General features: G+C 31.7%; 3 protein-coding genes and 1 long non-coding RNA gene across 9 annotated transcripts; 2 read left to right on the forward strand and 2 right to left on the reverse strand.

The window, feature by feature from the left end:
* Window positions 1-8,009: 8,009 nt before the first annotated feature.
* Window positions 8,010-8,789, reverse strand: LOC112539930 (uncharacterized). The gene is made up of 2 exons (XR_003083922.2): window positions 8,581-8,789; window positions 8,010-8,489 (listed from the first exon to the last, which is right to left on the reverse strand). It is a non-coding gene; the product is annotated as an uncharacterized LOC112539930 (long non-coding RNA).
* A 208-nt stretch (window positions 8,790-8,997) lies between these two features.
* On the forward strand, window positions 8,998-16,841 carry LOC107371769 (excitatory amino acid transporter 3-like). 2 transcript variants are annotated; one of them, XM_015939929.3, is made up of 8 exons: window positions 8,998-9,203; window positions 9,274-9,344; window positions 9,437-10,211; window positions 10,348-10,671; window positions 13,114-13,254; window positions 14,109-15,126; window positions 15,203-15,427; window positions 15,490-16,841. In XM_015939929.3, exons 6-8 carry the CDS (start codon window positions 14,170-14,172, stop codon window positions 15,784-15,786), a joined length of 1,479 nt encoding a protein of 492 aa, XP_015795415.2. In that variant the 5' UTR covers window positions 8,998-9,203; window positions 9,274-9,344; window positions 9,437-10,211; window positions 10,348-10,671; window positions 13,114-13,254; window positions 14,109-14,169; the 3' UTR covers window positions 15,787-16,841. The 2 variants fall into 2 exon arrangements, with proteins under 2 accessions (XP_015795415.2, XP_015795417.2); XM_015939931.3 differs by lacking the exons at window positions 8,998-9,203; window positions 9,274-9,344; window positions 9,437-10,211; window positions 10,348-10,671; window positions 13,114-13,254 and adding an exon at window positions 13,328-14,013.
* A 321-nt stretch (window positions 16,842-17,162) lies between these two features.
* Window positions 17,163-20,197, reverse strand: LOC107371186 (uncharacterized). Its single transcript, XM_015939201.3, has 3 exons — window positions 19,772-20,197; window positions 19,102-19,695; window positions 17,163-19,018 (listed from the first exon to the last, which is right to left on the reverse strand). The coding sequence occupies exons 1-3, from the start codon at window positions 20,071-20,073 to the stop codon at window positions 17,494-17,496; spliced, it is 2,421 nt and encodes an 806-aa protein (XP_015794687.2). The 5' UTR covers window positions 20,074-20,197; the 3' UTR covers window positions 17,163-17,493.
* Window positions 20,198-20,297: 100 nt separating this feature from the next.
* Window positions 20,298-22,844, forward strand: LOC107371188 (MIF4G domain-containing protein B). 5 transcript variants are annotated; one of them, XM_089269405.1, is made up of 4 exons: window positions 20,298-20,497; window positions 20,574-20,880; window positions 20,966-21,054; window positions 21,456-22,844. In XM_089269405.1, the coding sequence occupies exons 3-4, from the start codon at window positions 20,970-20,972 to the stop codon at window positions 22,454-22,456; spliced, it is 1,086 nt and encodes a 361-aa protein (XP_089125531.1). In that variant the 5' UTR covers window positions 20,298-20,497; window positions 20,574-20,880; window positions 20,966-20,969; the 3' UTR covers window positions 22,457-22,844. The 5 variants fall into 5 exon arrangements, with proteins under 5 accessions (XP_089125531.1, XP_015794689.2, XP_089125532.1 ...); XM_015939203.3 differs by having other exon boundaries at window positions 20,318-20,497; window positions 20,595-20,880; XM_089269406.1 differs by having other exon boundaries at window positions 20,385-20,497; window positions 20,604-20,880.
* The last annotated feature ends 26 nt before the right edge of the window (window positions 22,845-22,870 follow it).

A 22,870-nucleotide genomic window follows, 5' to 3' on the forward strand; every position in this document is an offset into this window, starting at 1 on the left:
TTTCCTCTTTTCTGGTTTGTTCCTTCCAACTATCCAAAAATTATCATAAAATTAAACCTCTTTTACAATGTTATTAGATACATCATAATCTTATTAGAATCATGTTTTTCATCCAAATTATTCTGACATTAACTTTTTGTTCACCTTCAGCCATCATTTCCATCTTTTTAAAGTTGAAATGCTTTTCAAGCCTCAATTTTACACCAAACATTTCAACCCTTTTTTTACCTATTCTTTCCCTTTTCCTTGTTAGAAAATTTATTATCCATTCAAAAGGGTTCCATCAAATTAATCATAATGAATGAAAATATGATTTGCAAACCTTTTCTTTTTTCGCCTGGTTCCTCAACTAATCAAGATTGTCCAGTTTAATTATAATCAGTAAATTAACTTTAAAACTTAATGAAGAGTTGGGAAAAAGGCAAAATGGCTTTTCGTTTCATGTTTTGGTCTTGAATTGAGCCAAATAAATTAATTCCAATTCCATTGATCACTAAATTATTAAGCAAACTCAATTAGGTTAAAGTTACAAATGATGGTTTAAAAGTGTCTAATCATGTCTATATGATAGTGTTACAAAATATCGTCCAAATGAAATGTTGAATAAAAAAAAAGAGTTTTGTCAACTTTCCAATTCCCAATTGTAATCAATATTTTTATTTGATGTGCAAATTAAAGCGGGAAAATTTAAACTCTACACTCTAAACATTCGTAGGTGTAAGTGAGTGTGTAAAGAGGTTCATCTAGATGATCAATTCAATCATTTCAACCATCATTTGTCCACTGGCTTTCCTCACACCATGAATCTCAAGAGAAAATTGAAAATGTAGAAAAATATATTCATCTCAATTTGGAGTTGAAATTAAAGAAACAAACAAGTCCAAGTTAATGAAAAGATATTGCACCAAATGGATGGACATTAAAAGGATTCAGTTGATGATAAACTGTTCATTTTAATCAAAACCTCTTTTCATCCTTCATCTTCTTTGCCCATATTTTTAGCAACTTTGTAACTGAATCTTGTGAAGCATCCAAAGATAAACATGAAACATTTTCAAATGAAGAGTTCTTTGCCGATGCTCAATCATTTTCACTTTAATCATCATTTCTTTTTTTACATTTACATTTCACGATTGTAATCAACTAGTTTAATTAAGAGGCTTTACAACAATTAATTTGACCAAATAAAGGTTCAAGTGTTGGAATGGAAATGCTTTTTTCGTTCATTTCTTTCCAAATGTTGACCTTTTTACATTTTTCATTTGCTTTTCTTGTTGTTTAGAGTTGACGATTAATGAAGACAAATTAATTGCCTTTCATGGCGTTGAATAATCAAATCTAATCAACATCTACTTGATTCAAGATTTTAAAGGCTCTTCAATGTTTGGATTCAAGAGAAAGATTGAAACTTACATGATTTTGCCATGCAAACTTTCACCTTCTATTGTTGATTAGCAAAGTGTCACTTAATTCATCATTGGACAGACAAACTTGAATTGGCACATTTTAATGGATAAATTATTTATTAATTAAACTTGTAATACAATTTGAAACATATTGCTCTACTTCTTGCACCTCTATTTGTTCAAAATGTTAATTGATTTGGATTTTACTCTTTTTTTCATCTCGTTTCAATTCAATTCAGATTCAATTGAACTGATAACCATTTTAAAGAGCACAAAATGGTCCAATGTTGTCTTTGATTCCTTGTTTTTGCCAAAACGTTTTATTTATTTTTGGTTAACTTCATTATTCTGGTTAACTAAACATTTCAAGTGAACAAAAATGGTTTCAATTTGAATCTGTTAACCAATTTTTGTTGACACATTACGAGATGGAAACTGTTAACCAGTAAAAGCAATAATGAAATGATTGTTATTCAACATTTCATATTAACTTGGATTAAGGAGTTTGTTGGTGTAAAAGGTTGAATTGAAATTGAGTAAAGTAAAAATTTAGTCTCAATTTAATTGTAATCAGTTTAACCTTACCTTTCCTTTTCAACGACTTTACTCATTTTGTTAATAACAATTATTCAAATTTGTTTATTCAAGTCAAGGCTGAGGTTGACAGGTGAGTTAAGAGTCGCTGGTTTTGAGGTAAAATTCACAGATATTTAACCAATTTAAATTGAAGTCGACAAACAGTTATAAGTTGAACAAATCAAGAAACAAATTAGGCAAAATTAGCATTGGATTGAATGACTTCTGAACTCGAGTAAAGCTAACGAGAAGTCTCAAATATCTGATTTGTTGTGAAGCCATTTCAATATTGATTGGAAAGAAATGGAAATATTTGATTCTATTTACTTACAATGTTTTAATTTACATGATTTACTTGCAACTCGAGAAAAGTGCTAATAAAGTGTCTTTAATTTAGACATTTGAACAATCTTTTGTTCATCTTAATGGTTACAATTTTTCATGGAAAATAATGTTTTATTAAAAGACAAAAGTGATTTACGGTGAAATTGAGTTTAACTCGTGTAATGTTGGGTTAATATGGTAATATTAATGTTAACAGAATGTTTCATTTTCTTAATTGTGTAAAAAAACTTATCCATTAAATTAAACTCTTAATGAACATGCCAGTGAACATTAACAAGAATAAACTGATTTCTATCAACCATTATTGTACTCTTTGCCTGTTTCATGCATTCATTAACTATTATCATAATGTAAGGAGAATGGTCAGTAACTAAAGGTGATGTTCTGGTTCTTGTTCAACTTGAATCAAACAATAATTACTTCAATCCCAAGTTTCCCAGTCTATTAGCATTCAGCATTTAAACAGCAAAACATTCAGTTAATCACATCTGGAGAGTAAAAGTAGAATCCTTAGATTTTACAAGTTTTACATTCAAACCAGTTCGGTATCTGTTCATCTTTAGGTTGATCTTTCCCTGTTAAGAGTTAATTAAACAGATAATTTCTGAATTGCAATACAACTCAACGATTTGTTTTCGTTAAAAAGCAATAATGAAATCAAAAGGGAATGGACTCAAAGTGTTACTTCAATCAAACATTCAACATTTAAAAGCATCAAAACGTTTCGCATTCAATTGAGTCCTGAACTATCGAAACGCTTCAAACGTTTGAAAGAAAATCATTTGGAAATGTAAGATTCGATAAAAAATCAGATTTCAGTGCAATAAGAATCCTGAACAAACCCTATAATTTGAGAATTGAAAAGCGTCTGAAGGTTGAGTGAATGACTGCAAAGGCATTGTTGGTCAACATGAACACTTTTCCCTTTTCCTTCTTTCATCAGGATCATCATTAATGTTATATTGTCATGAGGTGATAAATGATGATGCTTATCATGAGAACATTTAATGAAGGTGAATAAGTGAAAAGACATTCTTTTTTACTGTAAGTCAACTTGGAATCGTAAAAAATGATTTCAAAGGAACACAAACACACAGCAAACAATTAAATATTTGGTAAGCAAAGGGTTGCTTGGCTTTACCAACAGTTCTTTTTTTCACATCAACCAAATGTTAATATTGAATACTTTTGTTTGGTCAGAAAAAAAATAATATTTCAAAGCATTTTATATCAAAGATAACAAAATGAAAATCATTAATGTTTCTCGGAAGCAAAATGATACAAAAAGCAAGGGTTAGCCAAAAGGAATTAAATTTTTGTAAACATTTTTCTCTCACTTTTTAATATTATTATTGCATTTATCATAATAATTATCACGTAACAAACAGCAGAATCAACGTTAAAGCAACATTAAAGGTATTATCATTTCAACATCTTATTATTAGGGAATCGCAAGCTAACCCTTTCACCATCATTAACAAGCAACTAAAAGCTTCAGTTTGTTTCAATTTTACTTCATCATTGAAATGCTTTGTTCAGTGGAAATTGTTTTTCAACATTTCTTGTATAATTAGCAATTCCAGGTTCAACTGGACTCTTATTAATTACATTATCTTTTAATGTTTCCAAATGGTTTGGCCAATCAATTTGTTAATCAATTGCAAGTTCAATGTCAAAATCAATTGGAAATGGTTACATTTGATCTGAGCAGTTTCAATTAAGTTCAATTGTCGAGTTGCAAACTCTGGTCAATGTTTAATTTAATTTTCAAATTTCCCTTTTCCAACTCATTTGAACATCTTAATTATAATTTCATCTTCTGATGAGTAAATAATGATTTTTTTGCTTAGCTCTGTTCAGCTTACATTCATTGTTAACACTCATTTATTTGGTTATTTAATGTTGGGGAATGAAGAAATTGTACAAAAAAAATGATTTTCTGTTCAGATTACAATTATTAACTTCATTTTCATGAATAGAATTATCATGATGATAAAGGAGAGAAAAAATGAAAGAAGAAAAAAAAGATTAATGGATAAGAATATTTTTCTTACAATTATTATGTTTTAATGTTTAATATTGAGCTTAATTGTTACACATTAACTCGGTATTTAAGATATTGTTTAAATCATCATTAAAGTGATGCAAAAAAGTCACAAAATATAAAGTTAATTAAGCTGAAGAAGCGAGAAAAGGAAAAGATAATTAAGCAAATTCAAGGCGATTCAATGGACATGAAAAAGGTAAGTTTTGCTTTTCGAGTTACAATATTTTTCGAGGAAAAAAAGTTTGTAAAATGAGAAGGAAAGGGTTGAAAGAATGGACCAGAAAAAAAGGTAAATCTATTGTCATTAGAGGAAAAATAATGATGGTGAAGATGAGGATAAGGAAAATGTGATTTGATTTGACGTTTGATGATAAGTTAAAGATGAAACATTCTGTTGAAAAAGTGGTTAAACTCAGTTGTGGCGAAAAAAATTGATGAAAATTTTTTTTCTTCTCGCCTTTTTTAGCTTTTCAACATGCATCTTCACTTTGCATCCTCTTCTCATTGTTTCTCATCTTCTCTCAGGGAGTTTATTTCCTATCATCAGCTGGGAGGTTCAAGATAGAAACTCTTGGGAGTTGAAATGATGAGTTTATGATATTGATGCAATTGTGATACTGATATGTTGATGATGATGATGAAAGATGATGTTTAGATGAAATAGCCGTGAACCATGATATCGTTACTTTACACCATTGTTTTGTCATCAAACTGGTTACTATTTGCTCATTATTCACTTTAATATTAACTCGTTTTTTTTCATCAACAGTTTTTTTCATCTTTTCTGATAATATACAATATTTCTTGTCTGTTTACAGATAAAAATGAGTTTAACATTTCCTTTGGTAAAATCGTTAGAAACAGGAGACTGGAAAAAAAAGATGAACAGAGAAGAAGAAAAAAAAAGTTAACAGAAAATCATTATTTTATTATAATGGTTGCTTCTATTGATATTAGTTTTTTTCTCGTTCTGATAATAATTAGTGTTGAATTTATCATGCCAATTCAATTAATCATGGTGAGATAAAAATTAATGAGAATATAGTTTTTTTAAGAATTTAATTTTGCCTGGGATTGAGTGAGAAATTTAATTTTAAGTTTAACTCAGGGATTGAGTTATGGATTGAGTAATGATTGCTTGTTGGTTCAGTTGAAAAGAGTTGATTGTTTTTTAATTAGCAAAGTTAAGTGGACAGTTTACAGTTTAGATGATGGAAAGACACAGAAAGGGAAGTTAAAGGTTGTCTTGTCCAGGAGAAGATGAAGACAAGAAGAAGGAGGATAAAATGAAGATAAACCTTGTATTGGGTTCAAGTGGAAGAACCTCTTTTTTCCCTGTTAATCGATTGCAAGTTTAAAATTTAATTGGAATCTGAATTGGTTTAAGGCCTTTTCATGTTTCAAAAAACAAAGACAAAAGTTGATGAAGAAAGGTAAAGATGAAGAGAGAGAAGATGATAATGATGATGTTGATGAAATGTTCATGTCCAGCTTATTGACCATGTGATTAAAGGGAAGATTGAAAATCTTTCTGATGAGCAAAGCATTTTTCAAAAGTCTTTTTACATGGCCATTGAATTGAAGTTAAAAGGAAGGGATAACCAAATTTGCATTCCCTGAGTGATGAGCAGATGATGAAAAGGGATGAAGAAAGGAGGAGGATGAGAAGATGAAAGGCAAAGAGTTGGTCAATTTTTCTAATTTGCAATATGGAATCTTTACTCTTTGAGAATCTGTTTAAACTCATTCAGGCAAAAGTTGAAGAATTAAAATTGTAATGATAATCAGTGAACCATTGGAAAGGGAAGGATTTAAAGCTCATGAACAAGATGCTGGTAATCATGGAAAAGCCAAGAGGAAGATGAAGCCAGAGAATTGGGAAGATAAAGATGAAGACAAACAGAAAAGGAGTAAAAATCTTCTCTTTTTTTTCTCTCATTCCAAGTTAAATGCTCTTTCAACTTGGCCTCTTCTCTTGCCAATTGAGTAAGATTTTAATTTTAATTTGCATTTTGTAAGTTACCCGGAGGGAAGGCGATTCATCAGAATCATTCAGAATATCAACTGAAAACAGTTTTCACTTTTTTTTCTCTTCCTCTTCTTTCATCATTATCTTCATTTTACTTTCAAGATTTACCTTTAATATCGTTATTGTTATTTCATTATGAAAAGGGAAATGTGGAAGCCTTGAAGGTAACTTTTCATGATTAAAGGCAAATTGAAGATGAATTGAAATGCAAATTTAAAGGATTTGTAAAGAAACTGTTAACTTGGATAAACTCACCAAGGGTCATTGGGAGGCGCTGATAGGATAATTGGGAGTGAAAACTGGGAGTGAGGATAAGATGCAAAGCAATTGTTTCTTCTTCTTCTTCTTCTTCCCTTTCTTTATCATCCTTTGCCTCTCTTGTCAACTTTGAATTTTATCTTTCCAGTTAATATTTTTGCTGGATAAAAGTGATGAAGAATTAATAGAATCACTGATTCGAATGAAGAGACATGTTAATTGTATGACCTGGAAAGATGTTTTACTTTAATCATCTTTTTTTTGCCTTCTTCTTCTTCTCACTCTTCTCAAAAATCATCTTGAAATTTGATGAATCCTCTTTTGTCTTCCATCTTCCTCATCTTCAACCTTTTCCTTCAACTCTTTCTCTCACCAATTTTACGTCAGATAATCCTTTTTCATCACATTATACTTGAAGAGTACATATTTTATGGATCAATGAACATGGACAATATTTAATTTCGGTTATTTTGTCTTCTTTCTTTAAACCATTTCCATTCCAGTTGACTAATTAAACCCTTTTTTCAGGGGAAAACATGAATCAATAAAAGTAAAGGTAAAAATGGTGAGAAATTTTCATGATAAATGTTTTCATTTAGTCAATTTAATGATCAATTTTAGAAGAAAAAAATTTTCTGATAAAATGTCACTTTTTCGGCCTTCATTTTGTTTGGTGAATCTTGGATGATAGGGTCACGTGACTGTTTCAAGTCAGATAAGATGAAAGGACAAAAAGATGAGAATCAAGAGTTTTCTTCCAATTCTAATCTCTTCATTGGGTAAAAGGGTTAAACAATTGGTCTTCATCATGAAAATGATTTCACTTTTTTTTGCCTCTTTTGCTTTCACTTCAATCTTTTCATCTTCCCTTTGCACTCAACTTAGGGATGTTAATGATGATTATGTATTTGAAAGATGAATAAAAAAAACATCATCATCAACTATTGTCTTCATCATCTCTTTATCTTCTTCTTTCCTTATTCTTTATTTAGCTTTTCGAGTTTTTTTTTCTGCTGCTGCTTCTTCTCTGGCTTTTCTGTTCACTTGATTCTGTATTCATCAAGTTTTAATTGACAAAATGAAACAATATTTACTAACTTCAATTCCCAAATCAACTTAACACTTAATTCAGAATATAATTCAACTTTAGGTTGACATAAACGAGAGAAAGAGAGAAAAAAATCAACTCAAATAACATCAACAGAACATTTAGTTTCTTTCAGTTTCACTTTTTTTTCTGTTGCTTGTGACTTTCTTTTTCTCCTTTTGCAAACCTTTTCCATCAATTTCTGTCGCCTTTGTTTTACTCTTTACCTTTCTCTCGTTTCTCTTAAAAGTCTTGTTAATATTCTCATTTGGCTAACTTTTTTTATATTCATTTGTGTTTGTGTACAATGACGAGCTCTGACTTGATGATTACAATGAAATCAACAACAGCAACAGCTACAAAAAAAGACTACAATTTCAGTTGCCAATTAGGAACAATCACAGAGTCATTTTTTTTTCACCTCATCCAATGTCATTCAAATGCATGAGGTAAAAAAACACATTTACAGCTAAAAAATGCTGTTAATCTTCAAGTTAACTGAGGTAAACTGTTTTGCTGGTGATTGACTTTACAAAACCAAGTAACATCATAATTTAACATGTTAAAACAATCAACATTTTATCGATTTTAAGGTTTAGTCTTTAACCATTCCAGAATCTGCTACTAAATGAAGAGTTTAAATGGTGGGCCAAATTGAAATTGCCAGCTCTTTTTGCAAGGCCTGCAACTGCAAGTAAATCTAAATAGGTTGATAATGTTAGCCCATCACCGTCTTGAGTCCTAAAATCCGTAATAATAAAATAAAAAATGTAAATAAAAATCATTAATAAAATGCATTACCTTACGTCTATTTTCAATAATGTCAGCTTACCTTGTCTTGTGTTTCTACAGGCTGAATTATCCTTTCATTTCGGTTTATTCCGTTGAAACTTGGCCACGTTAGCGGGGAATATAAGAATAAAAATTAAATAGTGATTAAGAACATAATTAATAAGACTAATGATGAAAATTAACTCAAAACTAAGGTTGAGCCTTAAAAACAATCGGATTTTACAGAGTGGACAATGCACGCCACCTTTTGGATACTTTTGAAGCGAGCCAATTGCATGAAATATAACCTTTGCTTTATTGTTTTTGATGATACTTTGTTCATTGATTTATTAACACCTTTCATGTTCTTTTCATTAAAACCATGGGAAGTCATGATGAGTACAAGATAGATTTTATTTATGTCTGTTTGAGATCTTGAGGTTTTATAAATCGCGCGTGAATTTCTGATGTCAACATGTGTTAAGTTAACACTGTTAACCCTATCAACCGTTTAATTTAGCTCATTTGATTGTTTAGTAATCTTTGAGGCATTATATTCGATGTTTTGCGTTGAACCAGTGAATGATAAATCATCAATTAAGCTTGGCTTATTGGACTTTGATTCTATAAGATCAATTCATTTGTTGATTGCATTAATAGGCTCTTCAGATTGTTGTTTTAATGGTAAGTAAGCAAGAGCCTTTTTTATTGCAAATTTGAATTGATTATTCGTGAATTCATCTCATTTATCCAGCAAACCCATTGATCAAATAACTATTCAACAATTGAGCTGTATCACTTAAAGATTTTTCAAATTTATTAGAGGTAAGTTCACAGTTTCCATTTCACTGTTATTTTTCGCATGTTTATTATCAATATTATGTCTTTTTTGACTTTTTTAATATTTATCTTTCCAGATGATTGCTGATGGTATAATTTATCATAATATTTACCAAGCTTTTGTGAAAGACATGGCCAAGGCAAAAAAGATGCAATTTGAGGTTGAAAACGGAGAGAGAAAAAGCAAGACAAAAGGATGTAAAAAAAGTGCTTCAAATACAGTGAAGTGAAAAAAAACGAGATCAAAGGAGATGGTATAGAGTATAGCCTTGCAAAATGGTATTTGGATGAAATGAAAAAAATGAAGGATAAAACTGATGAGCAGATAACTTGGAGATGAACTGTTAAATCAAAAGCTAGTATTGCACAAAAGATGCTTGTGGGACACAAAAGAGAAATAAGAAGGCGATGTAAAAAGAAGCAGAAAATGAAGGAGAGGGAGGAAAGAAAAGAGGATGAGGAGCAAACGAAACAATAAGGGAGGACAAAAGATATACAAAGATAAAAATTTTGATCGGATAGATTTGATTTTAGATCCAAGAGCGGGGGTGAAGTTGATGTTCGGGACCTTAACGAGATGCATTGAAAAGGAGAAGGGAGAAGAGCAAAAAATGGTTGGAAAAATAAGTTTCGGAGGAAAAGCAAAGATTATTATTGAAGAGATGAGGAGACGGTGATGAAGGCAAACCTCGATAAAGCAGGCAAGAAAGATATATCAGAAGACCAAAAGCAAAGGCTAAAGGCTAAGGCAAGGCAAAGAAATGGATGGAAAGAAAAAGGAAGAAGTAAGAGTGAATGGTTGAAGCTCGGGTAAACGCGTGCTGTTAAAAAGCTACACACATTAATTTAAAGGTATCAGGACAGATGGTCTTATCCACTTTCTTCCCTTTTTCTTTTCTATCAAAATATATATATCCGTGAATATACTTGATATCGTTTCCCCATCTTGATCAACCTTCATAATCTCAATCTTCTTATTCTTCTTTAGGCAGTTTTTAAGCCAATAATAACTGAATCCCGCAAGAAGAAATAATGTTTCCATCATCATCCAATGCCATCCACTGTTGTCATTCACTTTCATCGCTAACCATTTTCATCTTGTTTTTACATCATCTTGGAGAGTCACTATTTACATTTAATAATTGTAAAGGGTGGATCGACAACAATCATCTTATGAGGATGAAAAATTTAAGCAACATTCAACACTGGATTGGGAATTGAAAGACCAAAAGAGAGTAAAGGCAAAGGATGAAGAGGATGAAGAGGAGGGAGGTGGAGGTGGAGAAAGGATGGTTGAAGGATTGGTTGGAAGGTAAGAGTAAAGATAATTTTCAAAGTAATAATTTTAATAAGATCATGCAATGGTTAGAATGAAGGGGAAGAAAAGGATACAAAGGAGAGAAGAGAATCAATTTCGACTGGTTAAGTTGAAATTTAAACGGAACCTTATATTGTTCAATCAAAACTTGAACCATGCAAATAAACTGATCATCCTCTTTGATACATTTTACTCTATTTCATCCTAAGATATATTACATTTACGAGGAGGATTTTGAAGTAAGTTTTTTTTTCATTCAATGCAGATGAACTATGAAGGAGTAGAAATGTTTGTAAAATAAATTGAAATAATAATCATACATTTGGAAGAAGCCAGTTTTGATAGCAGAAAAAAAAGGTTTCTGATTGATTAAAAACTGTAACAAAAATAAGGATGATGTGGTTACTCAGTGAATAAAAGATATGCAAAAATGAAAATGTAATCATTTTGAAAGATACACTGAACAAAATGATTCTGATGAAAAAAAGCAAGATAATCAAAATTGATTGATTTGAAAGAAACAAACAAACAAATGTGAAATGATTTAGATTCACCTTTTCAAATGCAAAGTAAAATTCAATATCACCAAAAAAAATGATACTTTTCATTTGATAATTAATCAGTGAATGAAAACTCATGAATATAAAATGGTTGGTAAAAGACAAACAATCAGTAAACTTTGATTTCACCTTATTGTAGCCAAAAAAAAGGGTGAAAACAAATGCGTAAACATTTAATAGCAGTCACTGTTATTGTTATTATCAACAATAACAATAAAAAAGCAACATTGGAAACCATAAATAATCGGAAAAGGGAAATAATGAAGGATAATTAGCACATCTAAATCACTAGTTAATTCAAGTAAAGTCAACATAAATAAAACCACAACATTGAAATGAAAAGCAACAAACAAATAAGTGAATCAATCCCCACAGGGCGTGCTTCTTACCCTCAACTCCCTGTTGGTGTTGAGCATTTTTTTGCTTCACCATTCTTCCACCCTCTTCTTCCTTCCCAGTCAACTCTCAACACACTCTCATGAATAGCTGATACCAAGCTCTATTAACATGAACAACAACAGGAGAAAAAAATTTCTATTCTTACATTTTCTTTATCAACAACAAACTACCTCATAATGGCAACAATGCTGAACGGAACTAGAAGAAGGCAAAAAATTAACCATATTTTTGTGTCTCAAATGAAACTTTCACCTCCCAAGGTTAACCCTGGGAGTGGAGCTTTTTTTGTCTACAATTGAAGGGAAAAAAAGTTCAAGATGACAAAAAAGATGAAAATAATAGATGATTTAATCTGAATAAAGCCTGAAGAAAAGGTTAGAAAAGGGTAAAAAGCATGAAAAGCACATTTTAAGTGGGCTCATGTTTTTTTTTGTATTCATCTCATTACTATCAAAATTATCATTATTATTATTACACTTCCTTTTATCAGTTTTTTTACATTTCACTCTTCACCTTCGCCTTCATCTCCAACCCTCAGTTTCAACCCTTTCATAACTGTTTTTTTGCTCTCTTCTTCATGCTTCTCTTTTTTCAGTAATACTTTGAATCTCTCAAGACACTTTAATCTACTTTTTATTTATGCATAAATGTTGTCATTACAATACATTTTTTTTATTCACTTCAACCCTTCGCCTTTTTTTTCCTAATCTGTACAATTAAGCTTTACTTTTTTTCAGTTCAATATTATTATTATTTTACATCTAATGTGTGTTTTGCATCTCTTGAGGCATTTCCAGGTTCACATTTTTGCACATTTACACTTGAAGAAACACTTATTTAATCAGATTATCGTTGTTAATCAAAAATATTAACATTGATACTGTCAACGGTTATTGCTATTAGTTAATGATTTACAAGTAAACATGTTTCATTATCCAGTTAACAGCTAATATTTCAAGTCTTGACATTAATTCAATTCAATTCATTATTTAAACATTAACATCAATAATTATATAAAATCGTGTATCTTTAACTCTATTAATCTAGTCTTAATAATTCAACTAATTGCTTCAAAATTTGCCATTTTGATCAACTTTCTATTTCTCATCAAGAAGCAAAAATTGTCAAAATATTCAAAATCTGTCCTCAAATTGAATCAGCAAAAGATGTTCTTATTTTTCATTTCAACCTAAATTGTACTTGCCAAATCTGATTGTCTGTTTATTGCATTAATAATGTTTATTGATGAAGATTTACGTTCGTCATAATTGTAATAACAGTGATTTTATTAACATGTGTTTAAACAAGCTGTAAAAGTGATTAAAAATTGACATGTTTGGTGTAAGAAGACAGAAGGAAACTGAATTTGTTTGATTACAATTTAAAATCGATATTGATTGTCTTCTTTCAATTGACCGATGCTGAAACATTTGTAAAACAATGATTTAATTTGTTTCACTTTTGACTGTTTATTTAGATTCTGGTGTAATATTATGTAGAAGCGAAGATAATGGAGTAATAAAGGTGATGAAGGTTGGTGGCATTTTAATGACAATCAAAGATTTCCATGTTAATTATGAGCTTTCATCAAGGTGACATCCTTTGGTTAACAATCAAGGTAATCATGAGCCGTTTCTAATTGTAATTATCTAATCATAACCAAAACTAGTAGGTAAAATGGTTTCTTGGGCTTCTGAATAAACACGTAAATTGGTGAATTATGCTTTTATTGACTTAAGATTGCTCATCAATCAACTCATTGATTCACTTGATTGATCATTCCTTTATTGTGAACAATTGAACATTTTTTGTTTCCATTTCACCAAGAAATCAAGAAAGTTAACCATTCAGTTGAATAGACAATCGATGTAAACAAATTGTTTCAAATATCTAATGTTATTGCTTTTAGTGTTTCCATTCAATAAGTTGTCAGTGTTTCTCAATTTAGTGTAATCCATCGCACTGGCTTAATGATTTTGCTTTAATTGTGGTTTAGCTGAATTTGCAATTATTGAACAAGTAAATTACAAATGACGATATTAACCTGATTTCAGTTTAAAGCAAAGACAGTTAACATCAATGTCACTGTGCTATCAACAACCATAAAACAAACATCATCATCACAATCAAAAGACCATCATGAGTACCAGTTATTGTTCTGTCTCTTCATCATTAACATTGCTTTTCTCGCATTTCCAAGTCTAAAGTAGTTTAATACGAAAAGTCGACCTTTAACAATTTAATCAATATTCCAATTGTAATTAATCAAAATGACTCGATGAAAACAAAGCACCTCTGTAACTGTTTAAGTGTTTATACATTCATTCACTGTCATCGCCATAAACTGAGTAACTTGCTGTTTTCAAGCTGATTTAAGGTTAATTGAAAAGGATTAATTGAAGCTGTTTTGCCGATTTATTTCCCAAATTTATTTTCGTAATCTAATCTTGCTTTTTATTCTTACCATTTCAGTTTGTACACAAATCAATTGGTGGATTAACCTGGTTTTTTACGTTAATTTGATCCATTCAAAATGGGCTTCTTTGTTAAAGTTAAACGATTTTGTCTGGACAATATTTTACCAGCAACAACGATGATTAGTGTAGTTACTTCTGTCGTGGTGGGAATCCTTTTGCGAAATGGATCGACTAGTTGGACTGAACGTCAGTTAATGTACATTGAGTTTCCTGGAACCATTTTTTTGCGTTGTTTAAAATGTCTCATAATTCCAATCATGGTGACTAGTTTGATATCATCCTTAGCTAACCTGGATAGTTCAATTTTTGGTAAAATTGGTCGACGTGCAGTTACTTTTTACTTAACGACAACTTTTCTCTCCATTGTACTTGGAATTGTTCTTGTCATGATTATCAAACCTGGAAAATCCGACATTCATGCAGCATCTTCATCTGTAAATGAGTCGCCACTCAATACTCAAATGACTACAGTTGATACCGTTTTGGATTTGATAAGAAACATATTTCCTTCAAATCCAGTTGAAGCTACAATTTTCAGTACTCGAACTGTCTTGACTCAACAAAGTGATTCAAATAATACTGATCTGTACAGTTGGGATTTCAAGGAAACACTCGAACAAAATACAAATATAATGGGAATCGTATTAATTTCATTAGTTGTTGGTATTGTCATAGCTAAACTTGGGGAAGCAACTGAGCCACTGAGAGTGTTTTTCACCGCATGCAACCAGGTTACGATGGTTATCACAACTTTAATCATCAAAGCAACTCCAATCGGCGTTTTTTTCCTAATTTTACCCAGAGTTCTATCTGTCCAATCAATTCAACTTTTACTGGAAACAGTTGGTTGGTACACATTTACAGTGCTCTTTGGAATCGCTCTTCACGCATCATTGTTGCTTCCATCAATTTATTTTCTCTTGACTCGGAAAAATCCTTACTCACTGATCATGCATCTTTCAGCAGCACTTCTAACAGGTTTTGGTACATCTTCAAGTACAGCAACACTTCCAGTGAGTACTCAACAAATTTAAAACTCAATTTATCAAGAAATTTCAACTTTAAATTTTTCTAACTTTTCATTTACAGTTGACGATGCAATGTTTGGAAGAAAAGGCTGGAATCGATTCCCGAATAACTCGATCGCTTCTTCCAATAGGATCAGTAATCAATATGGATGGAACTGCTTTATACGAAGCTGTCGCTGCGCTTTTCATTGCTCAATTACGGAATGTGGATTTAACTTTGATTAAAATTATTATCACAAGTGTAACTGCTACAGCTGCTTCCATAGGAGCTGCAGGAATACCACAGGTATAAATTATTGTCTTACAAATCATCTTACAGTCATTAATATTTTTTCTATTTCAATTAAGGCTGGACTTGTAACAATGGTCATCGTTCTGAATGCTCTCGGCCTGCCTGCTTCTGATATTTCATTGATTTACATTGTGGACTGGTTTTTAGACCGATTTCGAACAGTGTTGAATATTATGGGCGATTCTTTCGGTGCAGCCATAATTGCTCATATAAGTGAAGATGATTTGAAAAAAGTTGACGAAAGAAATAAAGAAAATTTCAATTCTGTTTATTTCATTGCTGAGCAACAACTTTCATCAACACCAACAGTGACGATAACAAATATCAAAAACAATAATCCAAATTCAAATTAGCACACAAATAATCCTACCGATAGTTTAATCATTTCAAATATTTTATAATTGTTATAATTTTCATTATTCACATCTACTTCAGCCTAATCAATTGTAAAAATTCGTATTCTTCAGTCTCTTTTTATTACCATTTGAGGATTCACTTAAAATTTGAAATAGTCTAACATTGTAAGTCAAGATTCAAGCCAGTCAAGACAAAGTAATTGTTTTCAATCTCAGTGCTTAAAATTTATAAATATTTGATTACAATCAATCATTTCTATGAATTAGAAAATTGATTGAAAATTCTCGACTTACAATGGTTAGACAATTGAATCTCAACTGAAAGATTCACCTTTTGCCATTTATCTTTTTATAGCCCTAATGCGAGTAAAAACAAATTAACGTAATTAATATTATGTTTAGACAATAAAAACATTATTATGTTAAATCATTTTTAGCAGTAGGAAGAGGAAGGGTTAGAGTGGGTGAGAGTAAAAAAAGAATCAACCAAAAAAGGTTAATAAAGTTGAATACTTTGATAATGAAAAGAGATCTTATAAAGTAATCACATTGTAATAGCAACAACTTAAGCTGAGTTCCTCCTCATCTTCATCTTTTTTTTCTTCCTCTCCTCCATCATCCCCTGGGTGAGAGATCCTCTTTTTTATGTTAATTCAATTGTATCATCTTTCTTTATTAACTCTAAAAGCCATTAATTAATGGGTGTAAATTAGGATCACGGGTTGTGGTTAACCTTTTATGTGCTTTCCTTCACATTGTTTTTCTTGCTCCTAAGACTACATTCTGGAGTAACTTTTGTTTCTTTATCATCATTTAATTGTTGGTTGATTGAGAAAAAATTATTATTTTTTATGCGTATCATCACCTCTCTATGGGGATTTAGTTATGGGTGTTGTTATTAAAGTGAATTACGAGGATTATGGGGCGATAAATTGATGCAAATTAAATCACAATTTACATAATAATAATAACATTGCTTAGAATCATCTTTATGTTTATCCTTTTTTCATTAATAAATTTACTTTTAACTGATTAAAATGGATTGACTTCAATTACTGAACCATTGTTGTGAAATAATATCATTTAATTAACATTGTTTTGTTGTTGTTCATTTGGCATATTTCAATCTTGACTTGATTGGGATACAATTTGTGATGATAAATGATTTGAAGAGGCAATGCATGTGAAGAATTCAAAAAGCTTGGTTCTGTGAAAATTAATGGTTCAATCAATGATGAAATCAATCAGTTATTTAAGTAAATAAACTGAGCTTGGGAAATTTTCAATCGTAATTCAAATCTTCTTGAGAAACTTGAAAATTATTGGCATATTGAAAGGTTATTTTAAGTTTATCAAAATATGGATAACTCAAATTTCCGTGATAAATATTATTTTATTGAGATTCAAGAGAAGTGTGCTGATCAAAATTAGCAATAATTATCAACAAAATAGACCAAACACTAATTGGCATTGAGCAATTAAAGAAATAACATAAAAATCAAAAGATTCTCACATTGAGTAAGTTTTGTATTTACAATAGGCAAACGGTGTGAAAAGTGAATTTACACTTGTCGATATGCAGTTTTTGTTGAATTGTTCTCGTAATATCAGTTTCTTTATGTTGACCTTTACAGTCTATGGACGAATTATGTTACGATTGTTACGATAAATGAATACTAAAATTTTTAAACATTCATATGGGTATCAAAAAAATTGGATTTTGAAAAAAATAATTGAAAGAAGCGAAAGCAATAAATTAATATGATGGATGGATAATTGGCTTGATCCAGATATTCTACACCTTAATTGGTCCATTCTGCTTGGTTTATTCTTTTCGACGCTCAAATATTCGGATTCCAAATTTTGACCATCAACATAGGTCACTAGATCCAAATAGGGATATTCATATCCTTGATTACATTCACATTTGTAACCTCCAGACTCATATTTACGGCCAAACATTGGAACACAACGAGTTGATTCACGATCACATTTGTGTGTCCCTTCAAATGCGTTAGCTGTATTACCATAACTGTCACATTGATTGATATCTAATTGAAGGAGATCCATGTGAACAGAAACGACTCCTTTAAACACCAATTTGTTGCGTAAATTATTCCAGCCGAAAAATGGCGAGCTATAAGTGACTAACCATCTCTTGTGGAAACCATTACAGTCATAATAAGGCCGAGACCAGTAACCATGATTCAATTCTGCAGCTTGATATTGTAATGGATATTGGTCAAATTTAATTGTGTTTAATCCAGATGAGTTGTAACGAATATTAATCTTCGTTGTGTATGTTTGTAGCTGATCCGTTATGCCGGTCCAACGTAATTTGAGGTATTTAAATGCTTCATTTTTCAAATAGTCAGGTTCACTAGCTGGTCCAGCAGATCTTTTACCAGCGAGATCAATTACGTTAAATGCACGCAATTCTCGACGAGGACGCCAAGCATACGGAGCAAAATATGTATAATTCGCGTTGAATTGGTTACGATCAAAAAAGACACCAGCTCCCAATAGTTTCAGATCCCCAGAGACTAAACTGAGAACTTCTCCAATCATTTGATCAGTTGTTAATGATTTATCAGGAACTCGGAACTCAGCATAAGAGACAGTTGGATCTACAACTTGTAGAAATGCTGAAATGAAATTTGCTAAACGAAGAGCCATTCGAGCTTGATTTTCGAACTGTTTTTCTTTATCATAAGCAACATTACCAGGTAGATAAAGCTTATCCGGACTTGTACGTAGAAAATATTCACAATTATCTGGTGTAACATTATGACGGACAAAATCAGTGAAAGTGTTAGCATCTAAACGCTCCGATGTATTTTTACCCAAGCCTGTCAATGTTTTGAGAGTACCAAGTAAAATTTTGGCATGAAAAGTATCCATAACCTCGGCATTTTGGGTTCTAACAGCTAGGTAACCAATCTTCTCACACGAATATCCTTTTTTGTACTCGTTTGTGGTTGCTCTTTCAATTATTTCTCCTAAATATGGAGTTCGAACATTTTTAGGCAATCTAAAACCAGATTTACAGCGACACTGATATCCTCCTCGACGAAAACCAAAACCGTGTATTGGTTCACACTCAGTACTTTCATTTCTGCAGCGAGAAGTTCCTGCAAATGCATTTGGACGTGGATTTCCTGGACCGATTGGACATTGGTTGATATCCAGCCTTTCAAAGTCTATTTCCATAACTGAAACAGCAACATATCTAAAATTTAGGAGAAGTAAACAACAATTAATAAGGTTTAAATAAAAATGAATAATTTTGCAAGTAAAAGTTGAATTTCTTACCTCGCATATTCTATATGCCTCCATCCAGTATGCCTTGGGTTAAAGTCAACAATAGGAGATGTGGCTGAAACAACCCATTTATTTGATCGTTCGCAGTCATAATAAGGTTGAGTCCATGCAACTGGACCTGGAGTATCTGAAGCATGAGGCGGGCCATGGAATGTAAAGGTTTCATTGAATCCGTTAGCGTGAAATATTTTTGCAGTATAAGTTGTTTTGGAATCATGGCTTTTGGTATTATCTGGCAACCAAAGGTTATACCACTTGTTGATTTTGTAATGCTCATGAGTATAATTATTACTTTGAGAATTTACTTTGACGGCACCTAAATCACTAACTGCAATAGTATTGAGAGTTGAGGTTCCAGAAAGGTGATATGGATCGTTGAAATCATCAGCGCGGAAGGCACGAGGTGCAAACAGAGGCATTGTTTTGTTGAAAAAACCTTTATAAGATGGGGTAAAAGCTCGATCAGGTGCAAAATAAACAGAACTGGCATTAATAAAGCGATTAGCAGCAACATCAGCGATAGACGATAGGAAATAATACATGAAGCCGGGCTCAACATCATCTTCAGCTTTTTGCAGAATGAAACTGAATACAGAAAACACTTATTAGTTTTGAAAATTATTCAAGTTGAACTGAATGGGTGATGAAAGAGAAAACTTACCTGTAGAAAAATGCTCGGCTTAGTGCCATATTGTGAACATGAAGTAAGTTGGTACGATTAGGGAAAACTGGATCTGTTCCAAGCCACTTAATATTAGGCACATGGGTAACAGTTGAATTGGGTAAAAAGAGATCATTGATGTCCACTATTCTGCAATTGTCTCGATTAACACGATTCACTTGTTCATTGATAGCATCAAAATTGTCTCTGGATTGCCAGTCAAATTGGCAGTTTGACAAACGAATCACTGTTAGAAGAAATATGATTCCAGAGAACATAACACAACTCCGCAGTTTGATCATTGCTGGTGACAGTTGAGTAGAAAACTAGGATTGATAAAACTAAAGTAACAAAAAGATGAAATAATGAAATTTAACATAAATAAAAGTTAATTACATGACCAAAAACTAACCAACACCCATGTTAGAAATAGTTTGGTCAAAACATAGCAAGAGAAGTAAAGAAGTAAACAGTCAGTGAAAGAATCTTGTTTCTCTTTCTTTCTTTCCCGCGTCTTTTGAAAATGAAACTTGCTCAGATATTTGAAAAGTAGGTATTTTAATGTGATTATTCAACCGTAAATTAAATGAAAAACTGGGACAATTTACCACAAGTGAACCCAAAATTTTTAATTTTAGTGAATGAGAAAGTCAGTCAATCTGACTTGGAAAACTGGTGCCAAAATGATCTATTTCATGTGAAGAATTTCCAAATTTCTTTAGTTTGGTAAGATTACATTTTTTAATTTATAATTCACAGATTCACATTTTTGATTCATTATTTTATTGTAAAGTGTTTAAAGTTAACTCTGTTTGTTTTCAAGTGATTATAGCTGTTAAGTCAGATGTTGTGATCATATTTTTCGATGAGCGTTGGTAAACAAACGTCTAAAAAAAGATTACTAGAGCTGCGTGTAAAAAGGATGGAGAGAAAACAGAATAAGGAAGATGAGAATTACGAGGATGAAAACGATAAAGATAAAGATGCTCATCTCATATACCAGACAGTTTTACACCCAACTTCCTAGTAAACAACAGTCATTCCTTTTTCATCTCATCTTTACCATCAATCTAGCCTCAATGTTTAAACATCGCTGCTCCACAATCAAGGTGCGTAACGTATAAAAAGCTTCAAACAATTGTATTCCTAATTAACTTTTAATCACCTTTGTTTAATCTATTTGTTTGGATTAAGGTCAATGAACAGCGAGGAAACAAGTAGATCTTCTAAACCATCATTGGCTTTGTATCGGCCACCAAATGCTAGATCCAGACATTTATCAAGTAAGTCTATCCAGTTGTTTTGATGTAAATACTCTGCATTTGCATGGCCTGGACAGCTAAACAATTAACAACCTCTATTCTAGATAAGGAAAAACAAATTAACTGCATTGTGCTTTGAATTTTCAAAATCTTGCCATTTCTGGGTAACAATGACATTTAAATTTCCACCATAAGCTTGCTTGGAACTGTGAAACATTTTCCTTATTAACCTGCTCATCATGTTTCACTTGACCTTTCAACTTTTATCGACATGCGACAACATATATGTATTTGGCTGCTAGATTTGCTTTAATACCATCCGTTACCCTGATAATATCTATCAGTCTTTGTCTAAACAATGACAGTCTTCATTTTATTTGCTTATTTACTATAAATAATTTGGTCCATGATGGCGTCACAAGGAGCATCAACCCTTCAACACATTCAAACATCATCATCATCTTCAACGAAAAAGTCCAATCAAATGCCTATCAAAAGCTCTCTCAAAAGGTCTAAAAGTTTCGGGTCCACTGATTGTAATCTTGGAATTTCTAATCTGATTGATTTTAATTTACCAACGGAACATGTGGTCTTAATCAAAAGAGCCTTGGATAATCCCAATAATTTAATCACAACACAGCTGATGGAGATTGTCAGCATAATATGTTCAAAAGCAATGGAGACTTCAGTAAATAGTTACCGATTAGCAAAAATATGTATTACCATAGCTGATAAGGACAAGAATAATCTATTTCTAGAAGCTCTGATCAACTGTTGCCGTGAATGGTTCAACGAAAGGGACAAATTAATAAAAATGTCGTCAAACTCAACACACCACCCTAAGCAAAGATGGCTGGCTTACATAGCTTTTGTATCAGAACTATACCTAAACCTGAAATCCAAACATCGTCGAGTTAAACTATTGTTATCAGGTGGTAAAGACTCCCCGCAAATTAATGATGGCAATCACTTTCTCGATATCTTACCGGAAGAAAACTCAGACGATGAAGACAATCAGGAAAGACAAGACACTACCGATGAGAAAGATAGAGAAGAACGAGATGATCAATCGAATTATTTGTTTAATTTGAGCTACAAGCAATCACAAAGCCTTGCAATGCTCTTGTATGATTGTTGTCATGCAATTTTAACTTCTCTTCCAACTTCAGGATCAACAGCAATCGATATCGAATGTCTATTGAATGTCCTCAGGTCAGTTGGTCGTTTCATCGAGGAAGATAACGTTCAACGTATGGATAAAATAATGTTTCTCATTAGAGAGACTTATGTTGGACCTTTAGCCACCAAATTATCCACAATGAGCCTCAAATCTCTCCTTGAACTAATTGAGTGTCGATCAAGTCGATGGCAATTCAATCAGGCTCAGCAGATCTACTATTTTCCTTACACCAAACCATCTTAAATGCATTGAACAAAACAAATACTCGAATACGATTTAAAAACGAATCAATTTGGATGGCTCTTGAAGAAATCGCTACTCACGAACGAACGAAAAAACAAACATTTAGATTCGGTAAAATTAAATAATGTTGAAACAACGAACCATGTTACAGGGTATAAAGAAAATTCGTGGCGAGGGAAAAAATGTTTCCCCAAGCGCACTAAACTGATGTTGGTTTGTTTATGGATTGAATAAATGTTAAGATTTTTTTGCGCATCTTTGCAACCTCACCTATCACACGGACTTTCTTTACACCCTGTAATCTTTTTTAATAACCAATACAACCTGTTTAAACCTTGGATATTTGAATTAATTGTAATTTATTAAAACTTCATAGATTGACTTATAACTCGTTTGTGAAATTTTCAATTATTT

The sequence above is a fragment of the Tetranychus urticae genome, chromosome 3 (genome assembly GCF_039701765.1).
Source record: "Tetranychus urticae isolate SD_2017Ah chromosome 3, NJAU_TeUrti_SD_1.0, whole genome shotgun sequence".
Taxonomy (NCBI): Eukaryota; Metazoa; Arthropoda; class Arachnida; order Trombidiformes; family Tetranychidae; genus Tetranychus; species Tetranychus urticae.